This window comes from Gymnoscopelus microlampas (genome assembly GCF_963454915.1).
Source record: "Gymnoscopelus microlampas genome assembly, chromosome: 13".
Taxonomy (NCBI): Eukaryota; Metazoa; Chordata; class Actinopteri; order Myctophiformes; family Myctophidae; genus Gymnoscopelus; species Gymnoscopelus microlampas.
In genome coordinates, this window is record NC_139950.1 from 26,430,210 (window position 1) to 26,458,180 (window position 27,971).

The window sequence follows — 27,971 nt, forward strand, 5'->3', positions numbered from 1 at the left end:
AGGACTGGCATGCGAGGGTGGGAGAACATGGAAGTCGGGAGAAAAAGAGTGGAGAAGGAATGATTCAGAGGGGTGGCTCACCAGGGAGCATTCAGCCCTAATGAGAACCCTGGTGGCTCACCGTCTCTCCTCTCCTTCATCCCTTCACCATCCTTTGCTTCTTCCCTCCCTCCCGTCCTGTCTAATTCCATCTGATGTTTCAGGTGTTAATATAGGCCTGGTTATGACTACATTACGTCTGTGTGTATAATATGCTGCTACTTTACTGGTTTATGTGGAAATGGAGAGATGATTGGGGGAAGCAATAGAGGCATCTTTTTATGATGGCAATTGAGTATCTTTATCATTTGGCTTTGCGTTCTGTTTGAAGCCAAAGGAAGCCTGTAATGTATTACATTCATTGTTCTACGTGTATATGCCATGTTTATCTTAAAAGCCTTTTTTCTGGATGAGCTCATTGGCAGTGAAGATGCTCTCCAGGAAGAATGCCGCCCCCTTCCTTTTTCGACTTCAGACGGCTGCCATTTGTTGGAAGTCTGTGTTCAGTTGGTTGACAAATGTTAGACATCAGTTGAGATGGATTCTGCCGCTGGAAAACAGTGAAGCTACTAATCTGTGTCCTCATTCATAAAGAAAATTCTTGGAATTACTGTATGCTAAAACATCTGAAACTTATTTCTTAATATACTTACCCTGATTCAAATAAATAAATACCTAACACAAAGTTGCATAAGGTCACTTTAAAACTACATTTAAGTCTGTCTCTTTCTCCCGCACAATGTCTGAACTACAATAAAGATGTCGGTGCATCTATTCTGTACAACTGCTTCAAATAACTATTGACCTCCAACCACTGCAGATGTGCCGGTTATATCAACATAAGATTGGTTAAAGTCGTATTCAACGACGGTTGTATCTTAAGAGGTAAAATAAAAGTGCTGTGAGCACACCCTGAACGTATTCGGTACTTAAACAATATTCCTTTACTTCCGTTACATCAGCCCCTAGTCTCAGAACCATGGAGAACCATGGCATAAGGGCTGTGGAGCGGGACAATCACATGTGATGTGTCCCAGTCCCACACATTGGTACAGGCCGTGCTGGGGACATTGACCTGGCTTTCGTCTCTTTGGTGCCATCTTTTATTTTTATTTGTATTTTAAAAAAATGACATTCTATGAAATAATCCCTGATTAGACAGTTACAATTACAAGATCACCAGGTGAATGCAATTCACTTCAGTGGCGGAGCGTAGGCGGCCGCCTACGGGCCCGAGCCGTCGGATCACATGAACCTTTATTTTATTAGAAATAGACGCACTTTGCGTGCTTTTTCTGGTATGATGGAAAACCAGCAGTATCACGGTTAGTTCCTGCAGATGTTTGAGGTAGTAGGTAGTATGTACTAATAAATGATCCATATAACTTATATCCTTTTTCCCTCCAGGTGATATGGGTGTGTAATAACTGCCGGAAGCAGCAGGAGATTTTGACCAAGCCAGGTGAGTGGTTCTCCGGTCCGGTCGAGAAGACCGCCATCAGCGATCCCTCCATCTCTCTGACCCCCGGTGACAAGAAGCTCCGGTCCCGCTCCCAGGCTCCCCTGGGCTCCACGACGGCTCCTTTGGACCCCAACAGGCCCAGGACCCCAGGGACCACGGCTGGTATCGACCCCCGTTCACGCAGCGAGCCGCCTCGAGACACGTAAGCCAACTTTCTGTCCTGGAAGTGAACTGCTTCTTTCTTGGCTAGGGGACAATGGATTACTGTGAGACAATGAAAAGGCATCTGTAGGAGAATATCATGTTTTATGTACAGTACTCTTCCTCTCTCTCTTTGTTGCTCTGGCTTTCTCTAGGAGAAATGGTAGGGGAGGAGGAGCTGGACGTGGGGAGCGTCGTCCGGGACAGCCCAGGCTGCAGACCCAGGTGTCGATGGACCGGGACCTGCGAGGAGGAGACTCCAGGGAGCGCAGGGAGGGCCGGCGGCTGACCAAGGTACGCTCGCTGGAGCACGACCCGGTTGGGGGACAGACAGAAGAGGGGGCCTACCACCACATGATGGACCCCAGCGGACACCATCCGCCTCGCCAATACCCATGTCAGCCGCCGCAAGCAGGGGTGGTGCTCCCTGGGGGTCGGGGAGGGCACCCCATGCATCCCCAGGGCAGAGGGGTGGGAGTGGCGGGAGAGGGGGAGGTGGGAGGCGGGGTCTCGGGCCCAGCGGTGCGGCCGGGAGCCAACGGCAGCAGGCCCGGACAGAGGACGGTGGGCGGGGTTAGCGGGCTGCATGAACACGCCCCCTCACTACAACAGCAACCCCCTGAACTCCGAGAGCCCCCCGGTTCAGGGCCGGGCTCTAGTCCTGGCCAGGCCCAACCTCAGATGAGACGGACCAAACGGGAGAAGTCGGAGAGCATGCTGCGAAATGACTCGCTGAGCTCGGACCAGTCGGAGTCTTTGCGGCCGCCCCCGCCACGACCCTACAAGACGAAACGGGGGATGGGCACGGGCGGAGGCAAGAGGCAGACGAGTGTCAGCAGCTCGGAGGAGGAAGGAGGAACCACGCCAGAGTACAGCAGCTGTGAGGACGCTGAGATCGAGAGTGTCAGCGAGAGAGGTGAGAGCCGGTCTGATCCTCACTTAATGAGGGTTTTAATGGTTGAGCTGTGAAGAGATGCAAAACTGTTGTAATGAGTCTGATTGATTGATTGCCTCTTGTCTGCCTTTATGCACTGTCTGTTTGCCACTCTGTCTGCAAATTGTCCACCAGAGGGTGCTGAAAATGCATTAATTTATGCATGCACACTTTAGGTTACCTTTTCATTTACTTTTTTATTTCGTTACAGTTTGAATGAACAGTGGTATCTCAGAACCAATGGATATCAGTTAATTTACACAGTTAAAGTGAGGTTATTCAGCATGTGTACTTTTGTGTACTCATGTACGTGTAGGACTGGGAACTTGAGTTGGCATTTGGTTTGAGCTACAGTATACTGTACATAGTCAGGCTTCAAATAACAAGAATACATATACTGTAGCAATCATACATCAGATGCAAACTCAATGTAAAATGTAGAGTTTGCTGACGGATCCAATCATTCCTTTTCAGACATTCTTTTTTTTTTTTTTCTCGTTATTGGTATAAGTCAAGATGATAAACACACTGAAAATAATAGAAACACAATTCAAAGCTAGTGTGTATTGTATCGTGTGTGTGTGTGCGCGTGTGTGTGTGTGCGTGTGTGCATGTGTGTGTGTGCGTGCGCATTATGTTGAGGTTTGCCCTAGTGTGTCTCAAGTCTCAGAGACCATGATTTTGTATGTAGCAGGTCTGCAGATATTCAGGAGTATCTTGAATGCCTTGTGTGTGTCTGTGTCTGTGTGTCTGTGTGTTATGCATATGTGTGTTTATATCTGTGTCTGCACAGTAAATATCCAGTGTTAATTTATTCATTTGAAACTCTGAGCATATACAAATGTAAACAAATGAACTTGTATTTTACACTCTGAGTTAAATTAACACTCAGGATTTTACTGTGTGTGTGTGTGTGCCTATCACAATTATTACATGATCGTCTAATCGCAATTTTTTGAGATAATCGCAATTGTTTTGCATAATCGCCATAATTCCATGCTAAAAAATAGTCAAGTAAAATGTAATAACGTGACAGATTATGTAACAATCGTAACACACCTAGTGTGTGTGTGTGTGCACTCCCTCCGTGGAGCTCTCTGGCAGGGAGGGTGATGTTCGTAGAGTAGACTAGAGTGCTGTTTAGTGTCAGTCTGCTGTCTTCTCACACTGAGGATCTTGAGAGCATCTCTCTGCCTCAAAATGCTGTGTTTGCTGGGAGAGGTAAGGCTGGCTACAACCATCTGTCCTGTAGGAAGGAGTGAAGCTTCTTCTCTTCTCTTTTCTCTTCTCTATATGATCATTCTTTCCTCTACTCTATTTGTATATTTATTCTTGTGTCATTTGGCAAAAAATGGTCACATCTGTTGTACGTGTTAGCAGAACAGTATTTGTTTTGTATCATTGACTACCAAAATATGTAATTTGTATTCTGTGTGCGGTAGTTCTTTAGCTCAGTTGTATTTTCATGAATGGCTGCTGCAATAGTCTAGCTTGACGACTGGATGTAATTGTTTAGTTTTGTATAGTTGTCACGAACTGTATGTAATGTTTTCATGCTTGTGTGTGTGTGTGTGTGTGTGTGTGTGTGTGTGTGTGTGTGTGTGTGTGTGTGTGTGTGTGTGTGTGTGTGTGTGTGTGTGTGTGTGTGTGTGTGTGTGTGTGTGTGTGTGTGTGTGTGTGTGTGTATGATGCATGTATGTACAGTATGTGTGTCTGAGAGTGCATGTGCTTGCGCATCTACAGTGCACATGTGTGAGTGTGTCTGTGTCATTGGTTTCAGTCTGGCCCTGGGGAGGAACATCCCAGCCTGTGTGTGAGTGTGAGTGTGTGACACTAGTTGACACTACTGTTGACCCTGTTTGACCTTATGAAGCCCTTTTTATATCCCCCGAGCCAGAGGAGAACCCGCTGTTAACACTCCAATCTTGTCCAAGCATGACACAGAGCACAGTGCTAGCTCATAGCTGTGATGCTGGAGAATACAAAATTAGAAAGAAAAGCTACTGTGCTGTGTTGAAGAAATCTGTGTTCTGCCCCCTCTACTTACAGTACGTTACGCACCTCTGTTATGTAATGATAACATTATAATTATGTCAGCATCTTTGCTACTAATGTCCACTAAGGAGGATATGCTCTGCAAAATAACATGTATAGGCAACCATCATTATTTTTCAACCTACAACACAACAGCACATACATTCACTTTGCCTTTTTACAGTGCACATATTTCCAATTAACGATGCTCCCAGCATTTAACTCTGTAAGCTATGTCTAACTGTAAAGCCACATTTATACTCCCATCGCGTGAGGGTGTTACTTTGCAAAAAAAGAACAGATCTGCACTCGTCACAATAAATTAGGCCTAAAGCCCTGCACAGCTACTGTTATATGACGCAACACTTTTTAACATAAGCCCACTTTGATTTAGTGCGGTTTGTTCTTAGTTGAAGTGCCTGTGTGTGTGTGTGTGTGTGTGTGTGTGTGTGTGTGTGCACGCACGCACCACTGTGTGGACGGGAACCAGGCCAGGTGACGATCGATCAAGTGGAAGGTCTTAAGACGAGAGTGCTCTGTCGGGACGAGGTTCTAAACAGATCGGTGGGCTTATTCCTTTTTTAGCTTGAGGCTGAGCCTGTGTCAGAGCCGAGATGTGCTTGTTGGCAGTGGAGGAAGCGTCCAGGCATGTAAATCATACTCGGGGAGTGGAAGAAGTTCTCAGATTATTTTTTTCTTTTTTACTTAACATCTTAAAACCCCATATGGTTGAGCGGAGTCCCTCAGGGCTCTATGCCTAGTGTCTTTTGAATTTTTTCGTTATTGTGGGGAAAGCTTTCGCTGAAAATAGCAGATCGATAAGCTCACAACACGTCGCAGAACTTGTCGATCTGCTATTTTCAACGAAAGCTTTCCCCACAATACTGATGCTGGGGTTTAAGTGGTTAAGTAAATGAGATGCCATATATTAGAAATACTCTTGAGTAAAAATTAAAAACAAAATTACTTGAGTAAAAGTACAAACAGTATAGCTATCAAAACCAAATTGTAAAAATGTGTCACAAAAAAAGAACTGATCTGTAAGCTCACAATGCATTGTGAGCTTTTTTGTATGTTTTTGTAATAACAATCTAAATCTACAAATTGAATAGTAACTAAAGCTGTCAAATAATTGTAGTGGAGTAAACGTATAAAGTATCAAAGAATGGAAATGCTCAAGTAAAGTAAAAGTACCTCAAAACTGTTTCACTCTTTCAAAAACTGTACAGTAGCCTACTTGAGTAAATGTACTTAGTTACTTTCCAGCACTGCTCAGGAGCATGCAGGCGTGTACTAGGCATGCACGTGCGTGTGGGAGCTCACAGAAAGGCACATATGAGCATATGCATGAACACGCCTGCGCACACACACACACACACACACACACACACACACACACACACACACACACACACACACACACACACACACACGGTTCCAGTTTAGGCCACAGTCTCTTGAGCAGACAGACACACATGCACAAGTGAATGTACAGCACACACAAACGCATACAGAACACACAAAACACAGTATATCCACTCACACACACACACACACACACACACACACACACACACACACACACACACACACACACACACACACACACACACTCTCTACAGTATAAGGGTCTACAGTGATTGGTGAGAACTGGAATGTCCATTGTCATAGCATTGTTTGTAAGATTACATAATGTCACTATAGGCAGTGGTGGAAATACTACTCAAATGTTTTTCTTAAGTAAAAGTATCAATGCTGCAATGTAGAAATAATCTGTTACAAGTAAAAGTCCGTAATTCAAAATGTACTTGCTTAAAAGTGCAAAAGTATTGGTATCAAAATGTACTTAAAGTACCAAAAGTAGTAAGTAGCCTACTCATCATGAAAAAAAATCCCATTTCACAAGTTTTCAAGTGTATAAAAATCTTTAGAAAATAGCAGATCTACAAGCTCACAATGTGACGCATTGTGAGCTTGTAGATCGGCTATTTTCAAATGGCCGAAATGTATCTAGGGCTGAAGTGGGTAATGTATTTTTTTTAATAATAATAATCAAAATCTACCAAGTAACTAAACTTTTCAAATATTTGTAGTGGAGTAAAAGTACAACATTTGCCTCTGAGATGTAGTGGAGTAGAAGTAAAAGTATGGAAAATTGGAAATACTCCTGTAAAGTAAAAATGCCTCAAAATTGTACTTAAGTACAGCACTTGAGTAAATGTACTTAGTTACTTTACACCACTGACTATATGTTGTCACCAGTGATCAGCCTCAGACCTTCAGAGCCCTCTGGGTTACCACCAGTAGTCTTTAGCCTCCGTTTAGCACCATGGTGTAATGGTCTCATAGGGATGGTTCAGCAGCTCTCAGCCCAAGTGAAGAAACATTTTTATTTCAAAATCATACACTGTGCTCTTATTTTGTTACCGTATTGTTGTTTCTGTGTTTTTTGTTCTTTCGATTAGTCACCCCATGGAGACCAATAATTTGATGACCAGTGGACCGGTAGGCAGCGGTTCCAGTAGGAGACACAAAGGAGACTCTTTGCGTCTCCTACCGGAACCGCTGCCGGTCATCAAATTATTGGCATAGGAATGCGAAAAAAAAGGGGGAAAAAAACATGAATTCAAGTCTCCATGGGGTGACTAATCGATAGGAAAAAAGTAATTTTGGGGGTGAACTATCCCTTTAACCCATTAAGACCCGAGGCTGATTCTACAAATCTGAAAATGTTTTGTGCCAGGGACCCCCCTGAAGAGGAGATTTGTCTAAAAAAATAACTCTAAATGATTCAATATTCACTTTCAAGATTTTTCAAAAAGGTTAAAAAATAGCTGATGTACAAGCTCGCAGCACGGCTTGAAGTGACGCGCTGTGAGCTTGTACATCTGCTATTTTTGAGAACCACTGTTCTAAATCCTAAGAGTTTTCTGAAAAACGTATGTTGCCATATATATATATATATATATATATATATATATATATATATATATATATATATATATATATAGCTCTAAAATGAATTTAATGGGTTAAATGTTAATCCCCAATGGCAAGGCTCTAAAGCGGTCCTTCCAATAGACCGACTGTCGACCAATAACAGCAGATTTACTGTGCTTTTGGGTCGTCTGCTACAGGTTTTGTGTGCGTATTTTTGGCTTACAGGTGCCAATGTTTGTCCATCTAGCCAACTAACACTACTTTATTCCCAAACAAGGTATCTTTGAAATTACTGACTTGATTCAGTTGATTGCCATAAAACTAGCTTCCCCTAGGATGAACACTGCTGATTTCAGTGACCCTATGACCCTTCGTCCTTAAGGCCAAAGTTTCCACTTGCAAAAATAATGAAACTTGCTGACTTGCAGACTGCAGGACGAACTCTACAGATTTTGGTGACCCCTTTCTCTAGCACCTTCTTAAGTAATTATACAATATAACCCCCCCCTCCCCTTCATTCTGCCACTAATAAATAATCACTTAAAAGGTTTAAATGTTCAGCCCCATTTTCTGCTTTAAAGCTGTGTACACTCCAGACGTGAAGCAAAATGTTCTCTTTCCCACACTTACATACAAAGTCAATGTACTGTAAAGACGTGAATAGATCCAAATAGACACACACACACACACACACACACACGCACACGCACAATATGTTGATCGGATTTTCTTTCTCCCTAATATCCGTGTTGGCATTGGCCCAAAACTCCAGTATTGGTCGGGTTCTAGTAATTACCTCAGGATAACTAGGAAATCTATTTTTAATCCTCCTATTGCAAACAAATGTTTAACTGGGAATTATTGTGTTCAACAGCGCGTTACAAAAATAGATGCTAGGTCTCATGTCTGCGGCTGCTGCTGTAACAGTGATATAATCATATTTATAACTCTGTCCTGTCTCTGAGTGTTCAATAAACGTAACCCTGGCCACTGCTAAACAAATACATGATGAATAGGCCCCACATCTGGCCCGAGCTGTGTATGGTAGGAGTATGGCTGGAATGCACAGTGTATACTGCTGTGTGTGTGTGTGTGTGTGTGTGTGTGTGTGTGTGTGTGTGTGTGTGTGTGTGTGTGTGTGTGTGTGTGTGTGTGTGTGTGTGTGTGTGTGTGTGTGTGTGTGTGTGTGTGTGTGTGTGTGTGTGTGTGTGTGTGTGTGTGTGTGTGTGTGTGTGTGTGTGTGTGTGTGTGCGTGCGTGCGTGCGTGCGTGCGCGCGCATGCATGTACGTATGCGTTCCTGTGCGAGAGAGGGACTACTGAATGGCTGGATGATTAAATAGGTGAGTGTTTATAAGCAATGGGAATGTATGTACAGTATGTGGCTGTATGGACTGTAATGATATACTGTATGTGTGTACATTTTTCTGCATATGTCATCTGCTTCTAGCAAAGTCTTCCTTTTGTCTTACAGGTGACTGGGAGTGTTACCCTCATGACCCCACTGTATGGCATGTAAGTCACTGGGTGGGTATTAACGCCAATTTCAGCTCTTCTGCATTAACCACACTGGGAATGCATGTCCCTCCAGTTATGCAATACCTGTTGAACCCATTGTCAAAGTTCCCTTTGTCAGAGTATAGTGCCGCACTGATTATCATAGTACTTGGAGGCGAGTCTGTGACGTCAGTAGTATGACGTTATATTGATGACATCAGGGATATCTCCATGTGTGGGCATAAAAGGGGCACAGCCGGACAAATACAGAGATCTCCATATATGGGAACCTCGGAACCATCGGACCCACGTATTTCTGGCTACCAAAGTCCGCCGCTGGGGGCGAGTGTTCTGCCAAAATGAGTGTGTTTTCAGGCGAGCGTTCTGGTTGATATTGCGATAAATATCATGTAAAAGAAAAGGCAGTCTCTAAAAGATAGTTCTTCGCTAGCAGTAGCAGCAGCATTGCTTATGTGCAAATTGTCAAAGAGGTGGCCCGCAGCAGCAAAATGGTTATTAAAAGCTGTGCATATTTCTTTTTCATCAGTTAAAACATAATTTCCGAGACTAAGATGAGTGGGGAGGGCACTGGAATTTTGCTTTCTGGTGGAATTTATGGTCTTCCAGAACTTTTTGGGGTTAGCGTGAGTACAGCTTTTACCAAGTAAATCTACATAATAATTAGATTTTAGCGTTTCTCACTAGCGCAGCTGTTGGCTACCTTATGAATGATGCTTTCACTGCCAGATGACGTCAGACCCGGAATTGACCCAGAAGTAAAAAAAAAACAGCTTGTTTACTTCCTGTTTATTTCCTATGGGAAAATGCCTATATCTCCGTTCCTCTTGCGTTATGGCCAAAACAAGGCACATTGAACTGGCCACAGCTGTGCAATGGATTACTGCGCGTGGATAAAAGATGCGCGTGCGTGTAATGAGGCGATCTCCGTGCGGACAGCGTTCACGGAAAATATTCCATGATTTTTCAAAGGTAGGTAAAAACGTTTTCGCTGGCACTGGGGTGACACTATTACACTTTTACTCTGGCAGTTAAAAGAGTTAATTGCCACATCACATGTTTACAGGTGTAAAGAAGTGTGTGAAATACATTGTGCAAGCGCCATCATTGTTGTTGTTTTCAGAAAGAGAAAAGAAGAGGGGGGGACAAGGAGAGCAAGCAGGAAAAAATCGAACAGTAAAGACAAAAGGAGAGGCAAAAGTCAAAGATATCTACATATATATACACACACAGCATAACTCATCAGGTACAGTATGTACATGAGGTTAGACATAAGGTGCAAGGTGGTTAACACTTAGGTAGATACACATTAGTAGGAGGTATGTATGTACATGAGATTAGACAAGGTATGTACAAGAGAGTATCAACGCATTGTCAGGTTCACATAGAATGGTAGTCCACACACAGGTCAGGCCTTGTTCAACAGTCGCATATACACTGTTTGTGTGTATTGTGCATCGGTACTGCTGGATTTGTGTTTTCTTGACTGCTGTGTGTGTTCCTTTCGGCCGCAGCATCCTGTGACCTGGCAGCCATCCAAAGAGGGGGACCATCTGATTGGACACATCACCCTCAGCAAGAGGAGCGCCAACATGCCCAAAGAGGCCGGGGCACTCCTGGGGTTAAAGGTCAGAGCACCCTGGGACACGCACACATTTATTTATCTGTGTTGTTATAGTGAGTATAGACAGAGACAGAATAATACCAGACAGTCCTCACACAAAAAAACAAACACTGAGTGGTTATAGTACAACTGATACACAGATCTGACTAGGACAGCAACTATCGATTATTTCCTTGCGGATTATTCTATCGATCGCTTTTTTGATTAATCGACTAATCAGGAAGTGCAGGCTTTTTAAATATATTCATAAATGTTTTATGTATCAACACATCTATTAACCGGCATCTCTCTGCCTCTTAGGTGGTTGGTGGCAGGGTAACAGAGACAGGCAGATTGGGGGCCTTCATCACCAAAGTCAAGAAAGGAAGCCTGGCTGATGTGGTGGGGCATCTACGGGCAGGTAGGCTACGCACGTGCGCACACACACACGCACACACACACACACACACACACACACACACACACACACACACACACACACACACACACACACACACACACACACATACACACATACGCACACGCACACACTTAATTGGTTAATGTATGTTGTGTAATAACAATTTAGATAATTAATTAAAGTAATTTGTAACTGTAGTTTGGTGTGAAAAGTACATTTGTTTCAGAGATGTAGTGGGGTAGACGTATCAGGAAATGGAAATACTCAAGTATAGTAAAGGTACCTTGAAATTGTACTCAAGTACAGTAAATGTACACACACACACACACACACACACACACACACACACACACACACACACACACACACACACACACACACACACACACACACACACACACACACACACACACGCGCACGCATTCAATCGTAAACACACACTCACACAGACTAATGGCTCATCAGTGAAAATGTTCTTTCAGGGGACGAAGTTTTACAATGGAACGGAAAACTGTTACCAGGGGCAACCATGAAAGAAGTTTACAACATCATTCTGGAGTCCCAGTCAGAGCCTCAAGTAGAACTGGTGGTGTCTAGACCTATTGGGTAAGTCAAGACAAGATTAGCATACTGCGCTGTCACATCCTGTGGCTGGAGATCTTGATAAAAAACAACAACAATATGGCCTTTGTGATTAAATCAATATTCAAATGAGAGCTCCCTTATGTAGACTATTATATAACAATGTGCAGTTTGTGTTGCTTTTTAGTGAAGTTTAGTGAAAGCGATATAGTGTGAGTGGCCGCTATGTAATGTAAACCCTACTGTGTCTTGGGTAAGGGACGAGAGCTTGCACTTGATCGCTGCCAGCCTACATAAAACACATTTGTCACTTTTATACAGATATCCCACAATAGTGGCATAAGGAAGATGCATCATTATTGCCGGCTTTTTTTTTTTACACTGAGCCAAGCGAAGCCTCGTCCATGTGTACTTTTACATAGTCCGGCGTTCCTGGAATCAGAGGCGTGACATGGAATACAACAGTGTCAGCATCTAGTGTTAAAGTGTTAAGTCCAACCGATGTCCGAACCTTTTTTGGACAGGCTAGGTAATAAGAACAAAATGATGTCGTTAAGAACTTGCCTGCCAAAACAGAGTTCTCCAAGAGGTTCTAGCCAAACAAAGTTCAGGTGTTTTGTTCTGGCCAAGGCTTCATTCTGCCAGTCACGGGGGCCACACTGCTGTAAAGAAGTGCATTTACCTGCCTGTGTCTGTGTGCTTTTGCTGCCGGGTACAGGTAGACTATACATTTACTTTGATAGCCTAAGCATTTATTACACCAATACGGATAGCTCAGTCGGCAGAGCACTTGCCTTTGGACCGCAAGGTCCTGGGTTCGATCCTGGGCACCTTAAACCCAGCGTATGAGTATCACGGCTTGCGCTCCAACTCAGCAATCAATCTCCCGGGGGTCTAGTGCATTGAAAGACAACTTTGTTCTAGGCTGATACCGAAATAAGCCATTCTTACTTACTTTAATTACTTAAGCAAAATTACGTCTCAAAAGATTTTTGTATTGTTCATTTAGATTAGGCCAAATAATTTAGGCCAATTCATAACTGTCTGTCTTTAATGACAATGGGTTGGGTTGCGAAAATAACAATGATGAGAAATTTAACTGACGAAAGGAGCGGTTCACTGCAGAAAGGTGCGTGGACCTTAGATATCACACCTCTGTCCCGCTGTACCGGCTGTCCCTTTTACACAGACGTAGATTCAGCTATGTGACTATACCTCCACTGTCGACTCAAAAGTGGCACAACAATGACCCCCCCCCCCCTTTCTGTGTCCGTACTTTTTATACAGAACAGCGAGGCGGAATGATGGGGCAACGTTCTCGCCTTGAACAGCCTGTGTAAAAGGGGCCATTGAAACGTATCATTTTATGTAGGCTGGCAGCGATTTTCCAGGGCAAGCTCTCGACACAGAACATTTTGTGAAGTGTTATATCACATTTTCACATGTCCTCCTCGAAATAGAACGATAGGATTAACATTAAATATTGGCAAAGTTTCCCTTTAACGCCTTATTATGAGAAAGGATTTCATATGAAAAAAATATGCATTATTTAACTCAAGCATCTGTTTATTATATATGATCATTCTAATCTAATGTGCTCCTTCATGAGGGGAAAAAAGAAAGTTGAACGTATTAATTTCTCTCCAAACACTTGCGAAGGGTGTATAGAAAATATCAGTAAGTAAATAAACAGCCCATTGCATTAGGAATCCCTAATCCTCCCATACTTCACACTCCATTCTCATTCACGACAACATGGGACTTGTGTCTTTCTGACGCGTGCGAATGGGAAGCCAAATTGTGAAAAATTACTACAGATGGTCATTTTGCATCCCCTTTTTCTAAATCAACAAAAGGCTTTTTAACTCTTTGTTGTGTTTTAGATGTATCCACAGTCAAATCTTGAGTGTTTAAACCTGAGTGTGAACAAATTAAACCAAATCCATTATGGACCGGTGGGGTCCGTTTGGTTTTATTAATGAAACCAGATCCATTATGGACTCGTAGGGTCCGTTTGGTTCTATTAATGAAACCAAATCCATTATGGACCTATAGGGTCTGTTTGGTTCTACTAAGGAAACCAAATCCATTATGGACCCATAGGTTCCGATTGGTTCAATTTGTTCACCCTCCGTGTTAAAATAACAAGGTTTAACACAGGATTTAATTGTGTCCTTTCTCATTGCTGTGAATGACTCCTGTATCCAAAGAGAGGCCAAGTGTTATTCCTACAGTATTTGATGTCTTAAATCTAAAGGTGCATTCAGTGATACTTTTCCAAACACACTAGAGCTGAAGTTGGGAGGATGGGCTACTGTACATTAAGCAAATAGTATTTAGTTTTACACAAACCTTTTCACAAACGTGGCAGTCCTACTTCCATTTCGTCTTTGTAGATTTTATGTTTTTATTTACCATACCGTTACCAGCTTTGTTTAGAAGGTAACTTACTGTTGCCTCAGATTCTGTGTTCACTTGTTTTGTGTTTCAATATAGCATTGTTGTCATTTACATATACAGTCCAGAGGAATTACCATAAGCCTTAATTACAGTTACCATTTCGTTACCCTCGATCAAATCACTTTTTATTGTCCAGTCATGACAAAAGTAACATATCTCTGCTGTCCGGCAGCAACCAGCTAACTCCAAAATGTTCATTTTTCAGGAAATGACAAGAACAAAAAAAAGTGGAGTTAGGAGGTTTTGTTTATCATTGATAAGAACAGCTGAATGGATCTCCAAGCTCACAATGAGGTTTTAGGTCAAAAGGGGGTGGAGCCTGGAGTCAGCTAAACCAGCTAACTCCACCCCCCTTTGGTGAAATTAGCTGGTTTAGCAGAACGTTTGAAGATCCAATGGAGTTAGCTGTTTTTTTTCAGAAGCGCTTTTTAATACTTTTCATTGGTTAAATTTTTTTTTAATCAACACACAGACGTAAAGGGTGTTCAATGGCCCGGATTTATGGAAAAAAAATGCAAAAGCAGAAAAATTGAGTTAGCTGGTCTCTGCTGGACAGCAACGAAAATAAAGAAATATGTACATATGTCAATAACCACCTGTACCGTGTTTTGCTTTATTGAAACACTAAATGTTTACAGACAGAATCTGTGGTGGCAGAAAGTTGTCCTCTTAACCACTTAAACCCTGCATACTCTCTTGACTGGTGTCTGCCATGGGTCTATACTTGGTCCCTTCCCTTTTCCCTCTATACCAAATCTCTTTGCCTATTATGACATGGCCAAAACAGGGATGCTAGGCTTCATGCGGTTCAAATTGTTGGTAATGGTGAGAAAAAAACATTCTTTACCAAGAGGAAACGAACGTATATTGGCCATGTTTGTGAAAACGTTCTATTCATTATTTATTTTTTGTTTTTGGAATGGGCTCAAAAGCTGCCTACCATTCATTTGATCATGTTGGTTTACCATTGACACCTTAGACAGGGAGGCATGCAGGAATGGCTGACAGCTACTTAACTTATGAAACAACGGATTCCAGTGTTTTCCAGTGATTTATGGGTTATTCAAAGTGGTGGTGGCAAGACAACAACTTATTGAACTGGATGTGACCACTACTGGGCGTTCAGCTGTTCCTCAATCAAATACTTTATGGGCCAAACAACGACACATGAGATACAAAATATAAATGAGAACCTCAGCCGTCTGTGCAACAACAACAAAGTCGCAGAAAATAGCCATTTATAGGCGTGCACAGGCGACACTGTCTTACGACAAAGTATGAATCAGGCTTAAGAGAGTTCGGTTTTGGCAAGTGCGTTTTGTAATGGATCTGTGTAAAACTGCGCTGGACCACCATAGGGACCACAACCTCTGGAAAACACTGCATTCATAACAGCTCAGTTCCTCTATCATCTCTCTACACTGTAAAATCCTCAAGTGTTAATTTAAAGCTGAGAGTGTACAAGTGTAACCAAATAGACCTGCAAGGATCCATTTAGATTTGTACACTCTCAGAGTCACAAATGTATAAATGAACACTGATGATTTTGCTGTGTACTTTCTCATGACGTTTAGCCTAAACCATATTTTGACCTGAAAGTCAAAATAACCTTCAATTGCAATAACCTTTATCTAACTGTAGAGGTCCCTAGCTAATACATCTGTAATGCATGCGTGCCTGTGCATTTATATGCAGTTAGATTTCAGTGTTAATTTAACTCTGAGAGTGTAAGAATTGACCCTTACAAGTAAATGTTTACACTACTCAGAGTTAAGTTATGTTATTTGTGTTAATTAACATGAAATGTTTTACAATCTCAGAGTGAAATTAATGCTCTGGAACAGTACGCTTTCTCAGATTTGGTCCAGTCAGATATCAGAGTTATTGACAGGTTGTCTCTACTGTTTGTCTTTCCAGTGATATCCCAAGAATACCAGACACATCCCACCCCCCTCTAGAATCTAGTACGTATCTCCTCTGAATTGCCTCTCTGTTTTTTATGATTTATTTACTGTAGTTAATGTTGTCTGTCTGTTTATTTGTGGGCGTACAGTATGTGTCTCTCTCTGTTTTGTGTCTATACTTTTGTCTGGTTTCTTTGTCTGTCTGTCTCCCTGTCCTTATTGCTGTCAAAATGTCTGTCTGACTGTCTCTGTCCCTCCTTATTTCTGTCTGTTAATCTCTGTCGGTTAGTCTGTGTGTGTGTGTGTGTGTGTGTGTGTGTGTGTGTGTGTGTGTGTGTGTGTGTGTGTGTGTGTATGTCTGTCCGCCCGTCCGCCCGTCCGTCCTTATCTCTGTTTGTCAGTCTGTTTATTTGTGTGTATGTGTGTCCGTTTCTTTTTTCTTTTTGTGTGTCATTGTCTGTGTTTATCTCTCTCTTCACATCTTCTCTCACTTCTCTGTGATTCTTTTGTCTAGTTTCGTATGAGTTGTGCTCTCGCTCTGTTTTTGTTATGTTTTATGTTTATTTATTTGACATGGACATCACAATCACATGCACAACCAGATGCATTGCTTATATGGCACGAGTGCTAGTTTTCAACACCTGTCCACAGGAGGCTTTTCTAAAATAGAATAACACTATTCTAAAACCCAATCAAGTACAAACAAAGAATGTATATATACTAGTAATAATTAACATCATCAAAATCTGACCCAATACATTAACTTGTGAAACAAAAGTAAACAATCATTCAAATGATTGAAAACCAGTCAGAAACTATTCATTTTAACACACTGGACTGCACGCACGCACGCACACAATGATATGCTTTAATTGACGAAGCAAAGATCAACACCTCACATACCTAACAAGCCGCACATCTTACTGACTCGTCTTGAATTACAAATCTATGTGTTCGCTAGCCTACTCCTTTGAACTTCTCATGTGTGTGTGTGCGTGCGTGCGTGTGTGTACTGTGGCTCTGGCAGCAGGTTCCAGTTCTTTTGAGTCCCAGAAGATGGAAAGACCGTCCATATCTGTCCTGTCTCCGTCCAGTCCCGGAATGCTGCGAGACGCACCGCAACTCATGCCTGGACAACTCTCTGTGAGTGTATGTGTATGTACTACCGTACTGTGGTGGGTCTGCATTAATCTGTTTTCATATACAGAATGTACAACAGTACGCGTGTGTGTGTTTCTGCCCTCCAGGTTAAGCTGTGGTATGATAAAGTGGGTCACCAGCTGATCGTCAACGTAATGCAGGGGACGGAGCTTCCTCCTCGAATGGACGGCCGGCCGAGAAACCCCTACGTGAAAATGTACTTCCTTCCTGACCGGAGGTACAGCAAACACACTGCTAAATATACTGTATATATACTGTGTTTGTGTGTGTGTGTGTGTGTGTGTGTGTGTGTGTGTGTGCACGCGCGTGCGCGCCATATCTCGACGCGTTGTGAGCTTGTGTAGATGTGCTTTGTTGAAAAACCGGGATACTCCAAATTGGAACTATTTTCATTGAAGTAACTGAACTGCTTTGATATTTAAATGGCTTGATGAACTGAGCCAATTTATTATGGAACTGGACTGTGTGTGTGTGTGGATAGATACCTTTTATTATCCCTTGGGGGAAAAGTCGCCCAGAGGCGGCACAGCAGTTAAGGTTACTTAGGTACAGGTAAAGAGTAAGGAAACGAAAAAGTACTGTTGTGTAAAGCAATACAAGGCTAAAAGAAAAACAAGAAGCATCAACAATACAGAGCAACAATACATGTGTGTGTGTCTCTGTACTCATGCGTGCATGCATGCCTGTGTCCCACACAGCGATAAGAGCAAGCGGAGAACCAAAACGGTGAAGAAGACGGGAGAACCCAAGTGGAACCAAACCTTCGTCTACCCACACATCCACCGCAGGGACTTCAGGAACCACATGCTGGAGCTGACGGTCTGGGACCAGTCCAGACTACCAGAGGAGGACAGCACCTTCATGGGAGAGGTAACCAACAAAACACACACACACACACACACACACACACACACACACACACACACAAACAAGCATGTGTATCGTATGCATGCGCCCACACACACGTTCACAATCTTAGCGTGGCTTGTCTTATGTCAGGTCCTGATAGAGTTGGAGACGGCGCTGTTAGACGACCAGCCCCACTGGTACCCCCTGCAGACACACGACGTGTCCTCCATCCCCCTGCCCAGACCATCCCCATTCCTGGCCCGCAGACACACGCACACCGAGACCCCCAGCAAGAAGCTACAACGTAAGTCTGGGGGGTACACATTGTATGTGTTTGTGTGTGCTATGTAAATGGTTGATTATTTTATGGAATCACATGTGAGTGAACATTTCTGTCTGTGTATTCCTTATACGTCTGTGTGTGTGTGTGTGTGTGTGTGTGTGTGTGTGTGTGTGTGTGTGTGTGTGTGTGTGTGTGTGTGTGTGTGTGTGTGTGTGTGTGTGTGTGTGTGTGTGTGTGTGTGTGTGTGTGTGTGTGTGTGTGTGTGTGTGTGTGTGTGAAACAATCCCCTGTATGATCGTACATGTAGATTATAGTCTTTTCTTTGTCCAGGTGTGTGTGTGTTTGTGTGTGTGTACAGGTAGATGTCGATACAAAAGCTGTCTGAATACTGTATGTATTCCATATGTGTGTGTACTGTGTGTGTCTATAATTATGTGTGTACTGTGTGTCTATGGTTGTGTAGGTTCTCAGCGTGTAACAGACCCTGAGTTTGATGAGGGTTCAACAGTAGTGTGTAAAGGTGGGTTAGGGTATCGCGCACACACAGTGTTCCCACATCAGTCTCAGTTATTTGTAGTGGTGGTAGATGGCAGGTTGGGGTGGGAAAGATAAGCAGGCATTCCCAAGGTTGTATGGTTTACCTGGACTTAAAACAAAACAAAACTTAAACAAAACAAAATGTGAGAAAATGTTAACTAATTTATTTCAAACAATGAAACTTAAACTGAATTATGTTCAGTTCTACTGTGATGGCCTTTGGTTTACACAGTACACTGTACTATGTATTGGATCGAGAGAATTAGGCTCAGTTCGTCTATCTGTACAGTATGTGTACATCATACTGCATAAACCTGTTAATTGGAAATCTAAAACCTCACCTAAATACATAAAGGCACACCGGGTAACTTTTTCAATTAAACAAGTTATTTTTGATATATAATAACTTTTAAAATAACTTTTACACATAATGTGTTTTTTAACAACTTCTATAAACACTATTCTTGTTGCGCATGTCTGCTGCTGTTAAGATGTCATTAACACTTGAAGTTCGCTTTACATTTCTTTAGTGACTAATTTCTAATTAATCAGAACTTTCTAATGCATTAAAGTCCAACAATAACATAACTTTGATAAAAGCATTCTTTGGCAAATGGGCGGCAGTACTTTCAAGTATACCATGATTCTTAGTCAATGTTCCCTTAAAAAAACCTGGGTGGGCCTGTATGACTAGTCAGTCTGCCTCTACAAATAACGTTACAAGTGGGACACACTGGTGTGTTGCAGGGCATTCATCATCATGGGTACTGTCGGCCTAGTAGGTCGTAGTTCAGGCTCCATGCCTTGGAGCCGTGTTCCCATGAGGCATTGTTCTGCCACGCATACCCGTAGAACAATGAACTTGGAGAAGAAGAAGTCTCCAACACACACCTCAACTCCATGTCATTTGGGGAGGCGTTTGCTTGGTTTAACAACCAGCTAACCACCGTCGTTTTTCTTTTTGTACAACGATAACTGTGACGTTGCCATTTTTCTTTGTGTGTGTCTGCAGTATTTACATGATGTTTGAGGGTCTGACTTAAAGAGTGAGACTGTAAGACAAGAATGGAAAATACAAACCATTATTCTAACAGATTACCTTTTAATTTCCTTTGCATGATATATTAATGATGGATAATCTTGATATCACTTTCCAAATCAACACTAAGCCCCCTCCTTTGCCCCAACTGTGAGTTTCAAAGGGGTCATTGTCTCGGTAATGACATGAAAGAACAAAGTCATATTTATCCTTAGTCGCATTTACACTTACATCACGGTACATTTGAGTTTTTCCCCTCTTTCTTTCTTTTTTCCTTTTTACCCGAAAGTAGCATTTTCCAGTTTCCACAAAGACCATGAATTAATTAAGTACATTTGGGTATTTATTTATACAATACAAAATGTTTCTCTGTGCCTGGACAATTATTTGTTCACATGCGACTATAGTTTGGGGTTTGGTGTTGTGTTTTGGCAAACTGAAACTTTGGCATGGCATCTCCTGATTCATCTGCCACGATAAGAGACTCGACTCATGTCTCATATCTGTACTACAGCTCCAACTATAACAGAGTGGTAGCTATTGTGCTTGCATCTATATCCTGTAAATGTATACTATAGTTTATACTACACTGCAAAATCGATGTCAATTTAACTACACTCAATTGACACTCAGATTCTTGTAGTGTATGCATTAAAGAAGTCCCTTTACCCTGTACCACTACGGCATTAATAGTCATGCAAGGTGTTCCCTTGGCCTGCAGCTATTCTGCATTAGTACCAAAAGCAAACAGTTCTCTCCAGGGTGAAATCAAAGTGCTGCAAACATGTAAAAAGTGGGACTTCTTCAATGGTAATTTCTTTCTACTGCAAGTTGAATATTTACAAACCTTTTGTCCTTTTTTCTCTGTGTGTGTGCTTGCAAATGTATATCTGTCCGTCACTGTGTGCGCACACTCTGTGCCTTTGTTTGTGTGTGTGTGTGTGTGTGTGTGCGTGCGTGCATGCATGTGTGTACATGTGTACATTCGTTTGGTGCCCAGCAGCAGACGGGCGCGGTCGGGAGAGGCAGCGAGAGCCCGCCTCCACCCTTGAGGTCCCCGAGCAGCAGAGGACGCCCAGCCAGAACCTCCGCTCGCGCTCTGTGTCCCCGCATCGAGAGGAGCAGGAACGCACCCGCTCACGACCTTCCAAAGTCCCCGCACAGAGGTACCGCGTGGAGAAAAGTTGGGACGTCATTGTTCACTATGTGTGTAGTCTCTGTGTACAGGATATGGATCTGATTATCAAATGACCCCATGGATAGGTCAGTGTCACCACTAGTGAGCTTGAACAAAGGAAATTGGAAGTAACAATGATCCACTAAAGTTATATATAATTTCTGTGTATACTGTGGAGTTTATTCTAATTCTGTGTATACTGAAGTAGAGTCTAGTGTACAGTATATTGATTCAAACTAGTAGGTAGTGCGTTCACACCGGAAAAATATATATAACAATAAATATAGTACTGTATAAGTGCCTGCACTGTATAACTATAATCGCAGGATTTTTAATAGATAAGGCTGGCATAATTGTAATTGTTTTCATATGGTCAAAATGACCCTACACTATCCCTTTAAGTGAGAACGATTTAAGGCTGGAAAAGGGTAGTTATTCAAATCTCTTTCAGGGACATACTCTCCCATAAAAAGAACAGCTAATGATAAAACAAAAACTGAAATAGCAACAACTGTTGTTGGTGTAACGGTTAGGTCACCTGCCTACGGACACACATGCAAGTCTACTCCCTGCTGTGCTGCGATCAAACACCTGAGAGCCTCCCAGTGTCCCCTAAATATAGTATAGTAATAGAAGAGGAAGGAGATGATTTCTCTCCTTAAAAAAAAAAAAAACTAAAAGCAAAAACATCGAGAGACAATTTGAACTGAATATGCGAACGTGTCGCCTAGTTCACACAGAAAGTACAACAATAAAAAGGAGAAACAAAACAAAGTGAAAAGTACATAAAGGTAACACACACAAAAAAAAAGTGTGAGAGAGAAAATGTGCTCAACACTGACTTGAGGTGAGCCAGTATGGGTTTTGAGGTATTCTAAGTTTAGAAGAAAAATGTTGAATAATCTTCGAATATTTAGCTGTGCCATCATTTTCAAATATCAATGCTGCACAAGATATTTGAGGTTTACTCAACAGTGAGTGTGGGTTATTTCTTTCTATCTCAAGAGACAGAAAGTACTGCTGAAATGACAGTGTGTTGGCTGCGTTTGCTGGGCCTGCTGGGGTGCAGAACAGACAGTGCTGCCTGCATTGCTGTAGCCTGATTTATACTTTTTGCACACCAGTGTCGCGCACCGAAAATAGCCAATCTACAAAGTGCGACCAAGTATAAATTACGCATTTCACTAACTGCAGCACACAGCCAACAGTCTGTCTGAGTGTTTCCTTTAAGAGTGTAGTCCTGAGTGTTCATTTAACTCAGAGTGTAAAAATGGAACCTTTAACGGATCTGGGAGGGTTCACCTTTCACCTCTGATTGTTTGTCTGTCTGTCTGATTATCTCTCTGTCACTCCTCTCTGTCTGACTTGCAGGAGTCTAGACGACGAGACTACTCAAAGCCGCCGTTCGCGCTCTCCGACCCGTTACCACCACGCCACCAGAGGTCCCCAGCAAGAGGAGTACCTGGACGACAGGTGTGTGTGGGTGTGCATGTGTGTGCGCGCGTGTGCACTGCTTATACTGTATCTAACTCTCATTAATTCTGTCTCCAGGAGTTGTCTGAGCTGTCGCCAGTTTGTGTTGTAGTTAGTGTGTGTGTGTGTGTGTGTGTGTGTGTGTGTGTGTGTGTGTGTGTGTGTGTGTGTGTGTGTGTGTGGGGCAGAGAACATGACAATGTGTTGAACAGCAGAAGGCTTGTAGGCAAAATTTGCCCATGTGATTCTGTGAGAGTGACAAATTTGTTCAGTCAAGAATCGAATTATTCACTTTATTCATTACTTCCCTTTTGCTAGTCCCCCATTACTACCCCTTAACTTTTGTGTGTGTGTGTTTGCACACGCATGTGCGTGCGTGCGTGCATGTGTGTGTGTGTGTGTGTGTGTGTGTGTGTGTGTGTGTGTGTGTGTGTACAAGCTATTAGTACAGCAGTGGCTTCTCTCTCCTGTTCACCTTCTCTTCCTGTCCTCTGGTCCTCGCCTCCGTTGTTGATTTTCCTCATGTGTCACCCATCCCCATGGTAACCCACAGTGAGGTCATCATGATCCACCAATCAATGCGGGGCAAAAGTGCTGAGTGCCTACACACCAGGTAAACCAGCCACTCACGACATTGGTGACTGTACATTTGTTTTATGTGTGTGTGTGTGTGTGTGTGTAGTTTGTTTTGACTCAACCGTGTCAACACAGCTTAATCCGGCACGTTAATTGAACTCTGAATTGAGTTAACAGACTGGATTTTACTGTGCAGTCGTGTGTCATGCATGGCCAGGTTCCAACCAAATTAATTTCACTAACTAGACCCCTCCTTATTCTTTATGATTTGTCAATTGTTTGGTTGGACTGTGAACCTGCATACACTCTGCCTTCTGTGACACATTATGGCCGTAATATGATCACCATCTGATCATATGTCATCTCTCTTTGATCAAATTCATCGTCATCAAAACATAGTAGATAGAAGCCTGGTTTAATGTTTTAACCTCCGTTCAGAGATATGTAAAGGTGTCTATATGGAGGAACTCTTAGTCTTGTATGTTTTATGCGTGTGCACATGTGTGTGTGTGTGTGTGTGTGTGTGTGTGTGTATGAGATAGAAAATTAGACAGAGAAAGTCTGAAATTAAATAATTCTTTCCACCTATATACTGGCACCATTACGTTCGACAAACACAAGCCAGACGTTTTATCCATCACACTCAATGGTGGAGTTAATGAGTTGAGTCGCTGAGTCCTGCCATCCTTCCTAAAACCACTGGAGGGCACTACAGCACCATGCCTTTTTTAATGTCCACATTTCCATCCCCCAAACTTTTCATACAACAGTGTCAAACTGTGGCTTCCCATCTTCAAAGCCACTCCAAATGTCACAAAGATTACAAATAGAAAAACATAACTCTCTCAAAGAAGTGTTTGTTGCTCTCCTGTCAAATCGAGTTAAATTGAGTCTCAAACGTTTTTAGTGTACCCTGCATTCCATTACTTTGGCAGACAGGGGAGGTTAAAGCAAAATGCTCTTATCACCTGTAATCATGTCCGCACCAGTGCCACATAACCCTTTGATCTAACACTCCCTCAAAAAGGTAAGTTAGTTACACTCTTGGGAAAAAATGTCAGTTTTTCCCCCACATTCCCATCTCCAGTAAGGGACAGCTCACCGTTGGCCGCTGTGAACACCACGTTTTGATAGTTAGTTAATAGACTTGTATAGTCCCTGCTGTGTGCCCTGGCTGACAAAGTGTCTTTGAGCAAGAAGCTGAATGAACCCCAAGCCTGCTCTTTCCTTGTAAACGGTGCTGGATAAGCATGCCATAAAAATAGCTAAAAATGTAACATCGGCTCCATTATCAGACCTTAATGATTATCACATCTTTGTTACTGCACAGTCGAATCTGGACAGTTAGTTTCAGAGTAACTCTGAAATAAAGATTTTATCATTCTAGATTTTACTGTGTGCTAATTACCCTGACTAGACTGGAGATGTGTTGAAAAAGTTGACTGTTATTTTTAAGAGTGTCGGTAGTGTTGAGAACCTGGTGTGCTTCTACACTCTGGCATGCGGGCACTAAAGTTAATCTGTTATAATTAGTGTTGTCAAATGATTAAATGTTTCAATCGTGATTTAACACATTATTTTACATAGTTAATCACGATTAATCAAAAAATAAATCATAATTTTCTTATCTTTTCAAAATGTACCGCATTTTTCAAGTGTTTAATAATCCTATTGACAGCCCTAGTTATAATGTAAGAAAAAACAAACATCCTGTAATCAGACATATCACTCCTATCTCAAGACCTTTTTGTAAAGATGATTTATTTTGTATCTAGACAGGATAGATGGGAAACCAAGAGCAGACTGACTGAAACAAACAGGTGACGTTGTGATTATGCGGTCGAGGCTCTAATCTGTCATCTACAGCAGGGGTTCCCAAACTTTACCAGGACAGGAACCCCATAGATTCTGGCTGCCCCCCCCCCCCCCCAATTTGCAAAATGGCTTAAAAATACAATAATGACATGCCCAAAATATTGAAACCAGGTTGAAAGAGGTTAAACTGGCACTATAATCTTACGAATTTAATAATAAAAAAATAATATTATGAATGTTTTCTTCTTTTCTGTTTTCTCCTTTCCAATTGCCCCCCTGGCACTCCCTTGGTGCTGCCGCCAAACAGTATCTCACAAATCTGTGAGCTACTTAACCAGTGGGCTCCATCTCAAGACATTTTCAGTCCAGTAACCTCACTCAAGTATCAATTAATTATCCTCATTTCAAGAAGCACAGCATCTGTTGAAGAAATCAAAAAAATAAATAAATCATCACTTAAACTTAGGCTTGTTTTGTTTAAAATACGACAAGATAACAATTCAAGCTTAGGAACTTATGAACCAAATAGTACTGCCAAAGATGTGAACATAGCTGCATGATATATTGATTTTATGTCCCAAAAAGAGCTTGATAAGTCCTAATATACTTTCCAGTTCACAATAATTTTTCCCATGCAGGAATGTTATTCCAGTGATTACAACTCTTGCGTTATTTTTCCCCCTCTCATCTCACCTTGCTTGCATTTTTCTACCTCTGTATTGTTCTATCATCTGGCATGTATGCAAAACACACACTCATTGTCACACAACCCACGTGGATGTCAGGAGGTCTACTAGGCACAGTGGCACACTGCCACCTAAGATGCCCCTCTTATTTAATGCCACCGGCAAGGTCACGTACAGGTAAGTCCAGTTTGAGAGTACAAATCAGCAAAGTACACAGCAAAAAAATGTCAATTTAAATGAACACATACTGTACGTACGTACACTAAGTATTGCATTTGATAATACAGAAATATGTGCAAATGGAGATGCACACAGTTGCACACACATAGCCTCCATGCATCCATGCACAGTGAATTACTTTACAGATACAATATTATCATACTGGACTCGCTCTGTCTACATGCTTGAGCAAGACACTTAACTTCCCTTAGCTGTCGCTAAACAGCTGATAAATCAGGCTTCAGCAGACCCGCGTCTCATTGATGCACACATGCACACCCACATGCACTTTTATTATTTGATCCCCAATCCTATGGACCAGGCTCTTTATGTGAGTATTCCAGCAACAAATAGCTTGAGACCCTTTCCTGTTTTAGTTCCTTTAGTTTTGCATGCTGTTTGTTTTTGTTTTTGTTGTTGTCGTGGCATAGCTCCACCCTGCCTGCACATCGAAAGACGAGTGTTGCTGTGGGGTCAAGCGTTGCCACGGCAACTCGTCGCTCCATCACACACCACCGCATTCCCGGATTCACAGACGAGATTACGGTTAGGTAAGACACACACACACACACACACACACACACACACACACACTCACACTCCTACAGCCCACTTTGAGTTCAAAAGCCTCGTTGTAGGTCATTATGTCATCAGAAAAGTTCCTAGACCAAGGAAATGACAACGACAAGGTTTCCATAACAAAGCCATCTCCGTGGCAACCCGACAATCCCATCTCCATGCCAACCAACCAACCACGGTTCTGTTGTCGAACTAACTTTTATTTTTTTTGTCCATTGTTTTCTCTTTGTGTTTGGTTCTGTCCTTTCCTCCTGTCCCCTCTTCTCTTCCTCTCTCCTCCTCTTCTCTCTTCCTGCATTGGATGGCATGTTGTACTCTGGTGGTGACTAGTGATCTGCAGCCTTCTCTGGACAGGGTTAGGAGCGCTAGCATCAACTGTCTGACTCCAGACAATCATGCCCCCTCACCACGGTCTGAAAGGTACCAGCCCTGTGCCCCATCGACTCCACCCTCTCAGTTATTTTTTCCCCCTGTGTTCCTTTAGCTTCCCTGTCATCCTTTAGCTCCCTGCCCTCTTTTCTTCTCCTCTATCCTATTCCTCATCGTCAGTTTGTCATTCTCACCTTGTAGTCGCTTATATTTCCTTCCTCTCTGGTCTGTCACTGTTCCTATAGATAGAGAACTCGCAGTGTCCACTGTTCTCTCTAGTCTTGTACAAGCTACAGCATAATAGTCCCTTCCTTAGCCTCGCAGCCTCACCCAAATCTCCAAGCTGTGCCCAACACTCCTCACCCTGTCTGTTGTTTTAAGCCTTGTTCATGGTTCTTTTACGCAGTCGTGCCTGAGCTCCGCAGTCCACAAAGCCAAATGGTCATGCTCCCCACGCCCTGCTTGACATCTGCACATTTAAAAGTTCCACCACCTGAGGTGGAGTTGTTGGAGTGTGGTGTTAAAAGCGATGATGCTGAGAAATCTGATGCACCTCAACAAATGTCGCAGAAAATAATAACCTTGCTTTACCCTAGGCTTAGGCGGTATAATTATTTTTTGTACCTTCATACCTTGCACTCATTACACCGGAGTATATGGTATCTTACTATTGTATTTATTGTGCTCTTGTAGCTATCGACGCAGCATAGTTGCAGTTTTCTTTCATAGAATTTAAAGCTACTCCAAAAGTCGTAGAATAATTCACAATAATCAGAAAATGAGAGTACTCTGTGTGTACTGTGAACAAACAGGGACAGGAACCATAGCGTGAGGAAGATTGTATGCTTGTTAATTGGTCACAGATGCTGTCATTTTCTCTGCATGGAAAATACAATTTGACCAATTTGTCCAACCAAATATACCTGGGTCATTGATACTGTATACTTGGCCGGCCCATGTGGGAATACACTGACGGAAACCACTCAAACAGCTGCTTATTTCACCAATTTCATAACCAAATTAAATTCACTCATAATTTATGAGTGTGAAAAGGATACTGCCAGGATTTCAAAATACCGGGGTATTATACCATATTAGTGAATTACCACCCAAGC

At 42.4% G+C, this 27,971-nt stretch overlaps 1 protein-coding gene across 1 annotated transcript in view; it reads left to right on the forward strand.

The window, feature by feature from the left end:
- Window positions 1-27,971, forward strand: part of rims1a (regulating synaptic membrane exocytosis 1a) — a gene marked incomplete at both ends in the record, with an annotated part of 96,933 nt that overhangs the window by 44,243 nt on the left and 24,719 nt on the right. Inside the window, 17 exon segments of the mRNA XM_084076786.1 lie at window positions 1,447-1,703; window positions 1,858-2,618; window positions 9,083-9,123; window positions 10,638-10,751; window positions 11,048-11,147; window positions 11,630-11,753; window positions 16,107-16,153; window positions 17,121-17,236; window positions 17,341-17,471; window positions 17,953-18,124; window positions 18,254-18,407; window positions 20,963-21,128; window positions 22,511-22,612; window positions 23,166-23,225; window positions 25,789-25,866; window positions 26,340-26,459; window positions 26,818-26,907. Of these exon segments, the coding sequence (XP_083932912.1) occupies window positions 1,447-1,703; window positions 1,858-2,618; window positions 9,083-9,123; window positions 10,638-10,751; window positions 11,048-11,147; window positions 11,630-11,753; window positions 16,107-16,153; window positions 17,121-17,236; window positions 17,341-17,471; window positions 17,953-18,124; window positions 18,254-18,407; window positions 20,963-21,128; window positions 22,511-22,612; window positions 23,166-23,225; window positions 25,789-25,866; window positions 26,340-26,459; window positions 26,818-26,907 (2,633 nt within the window).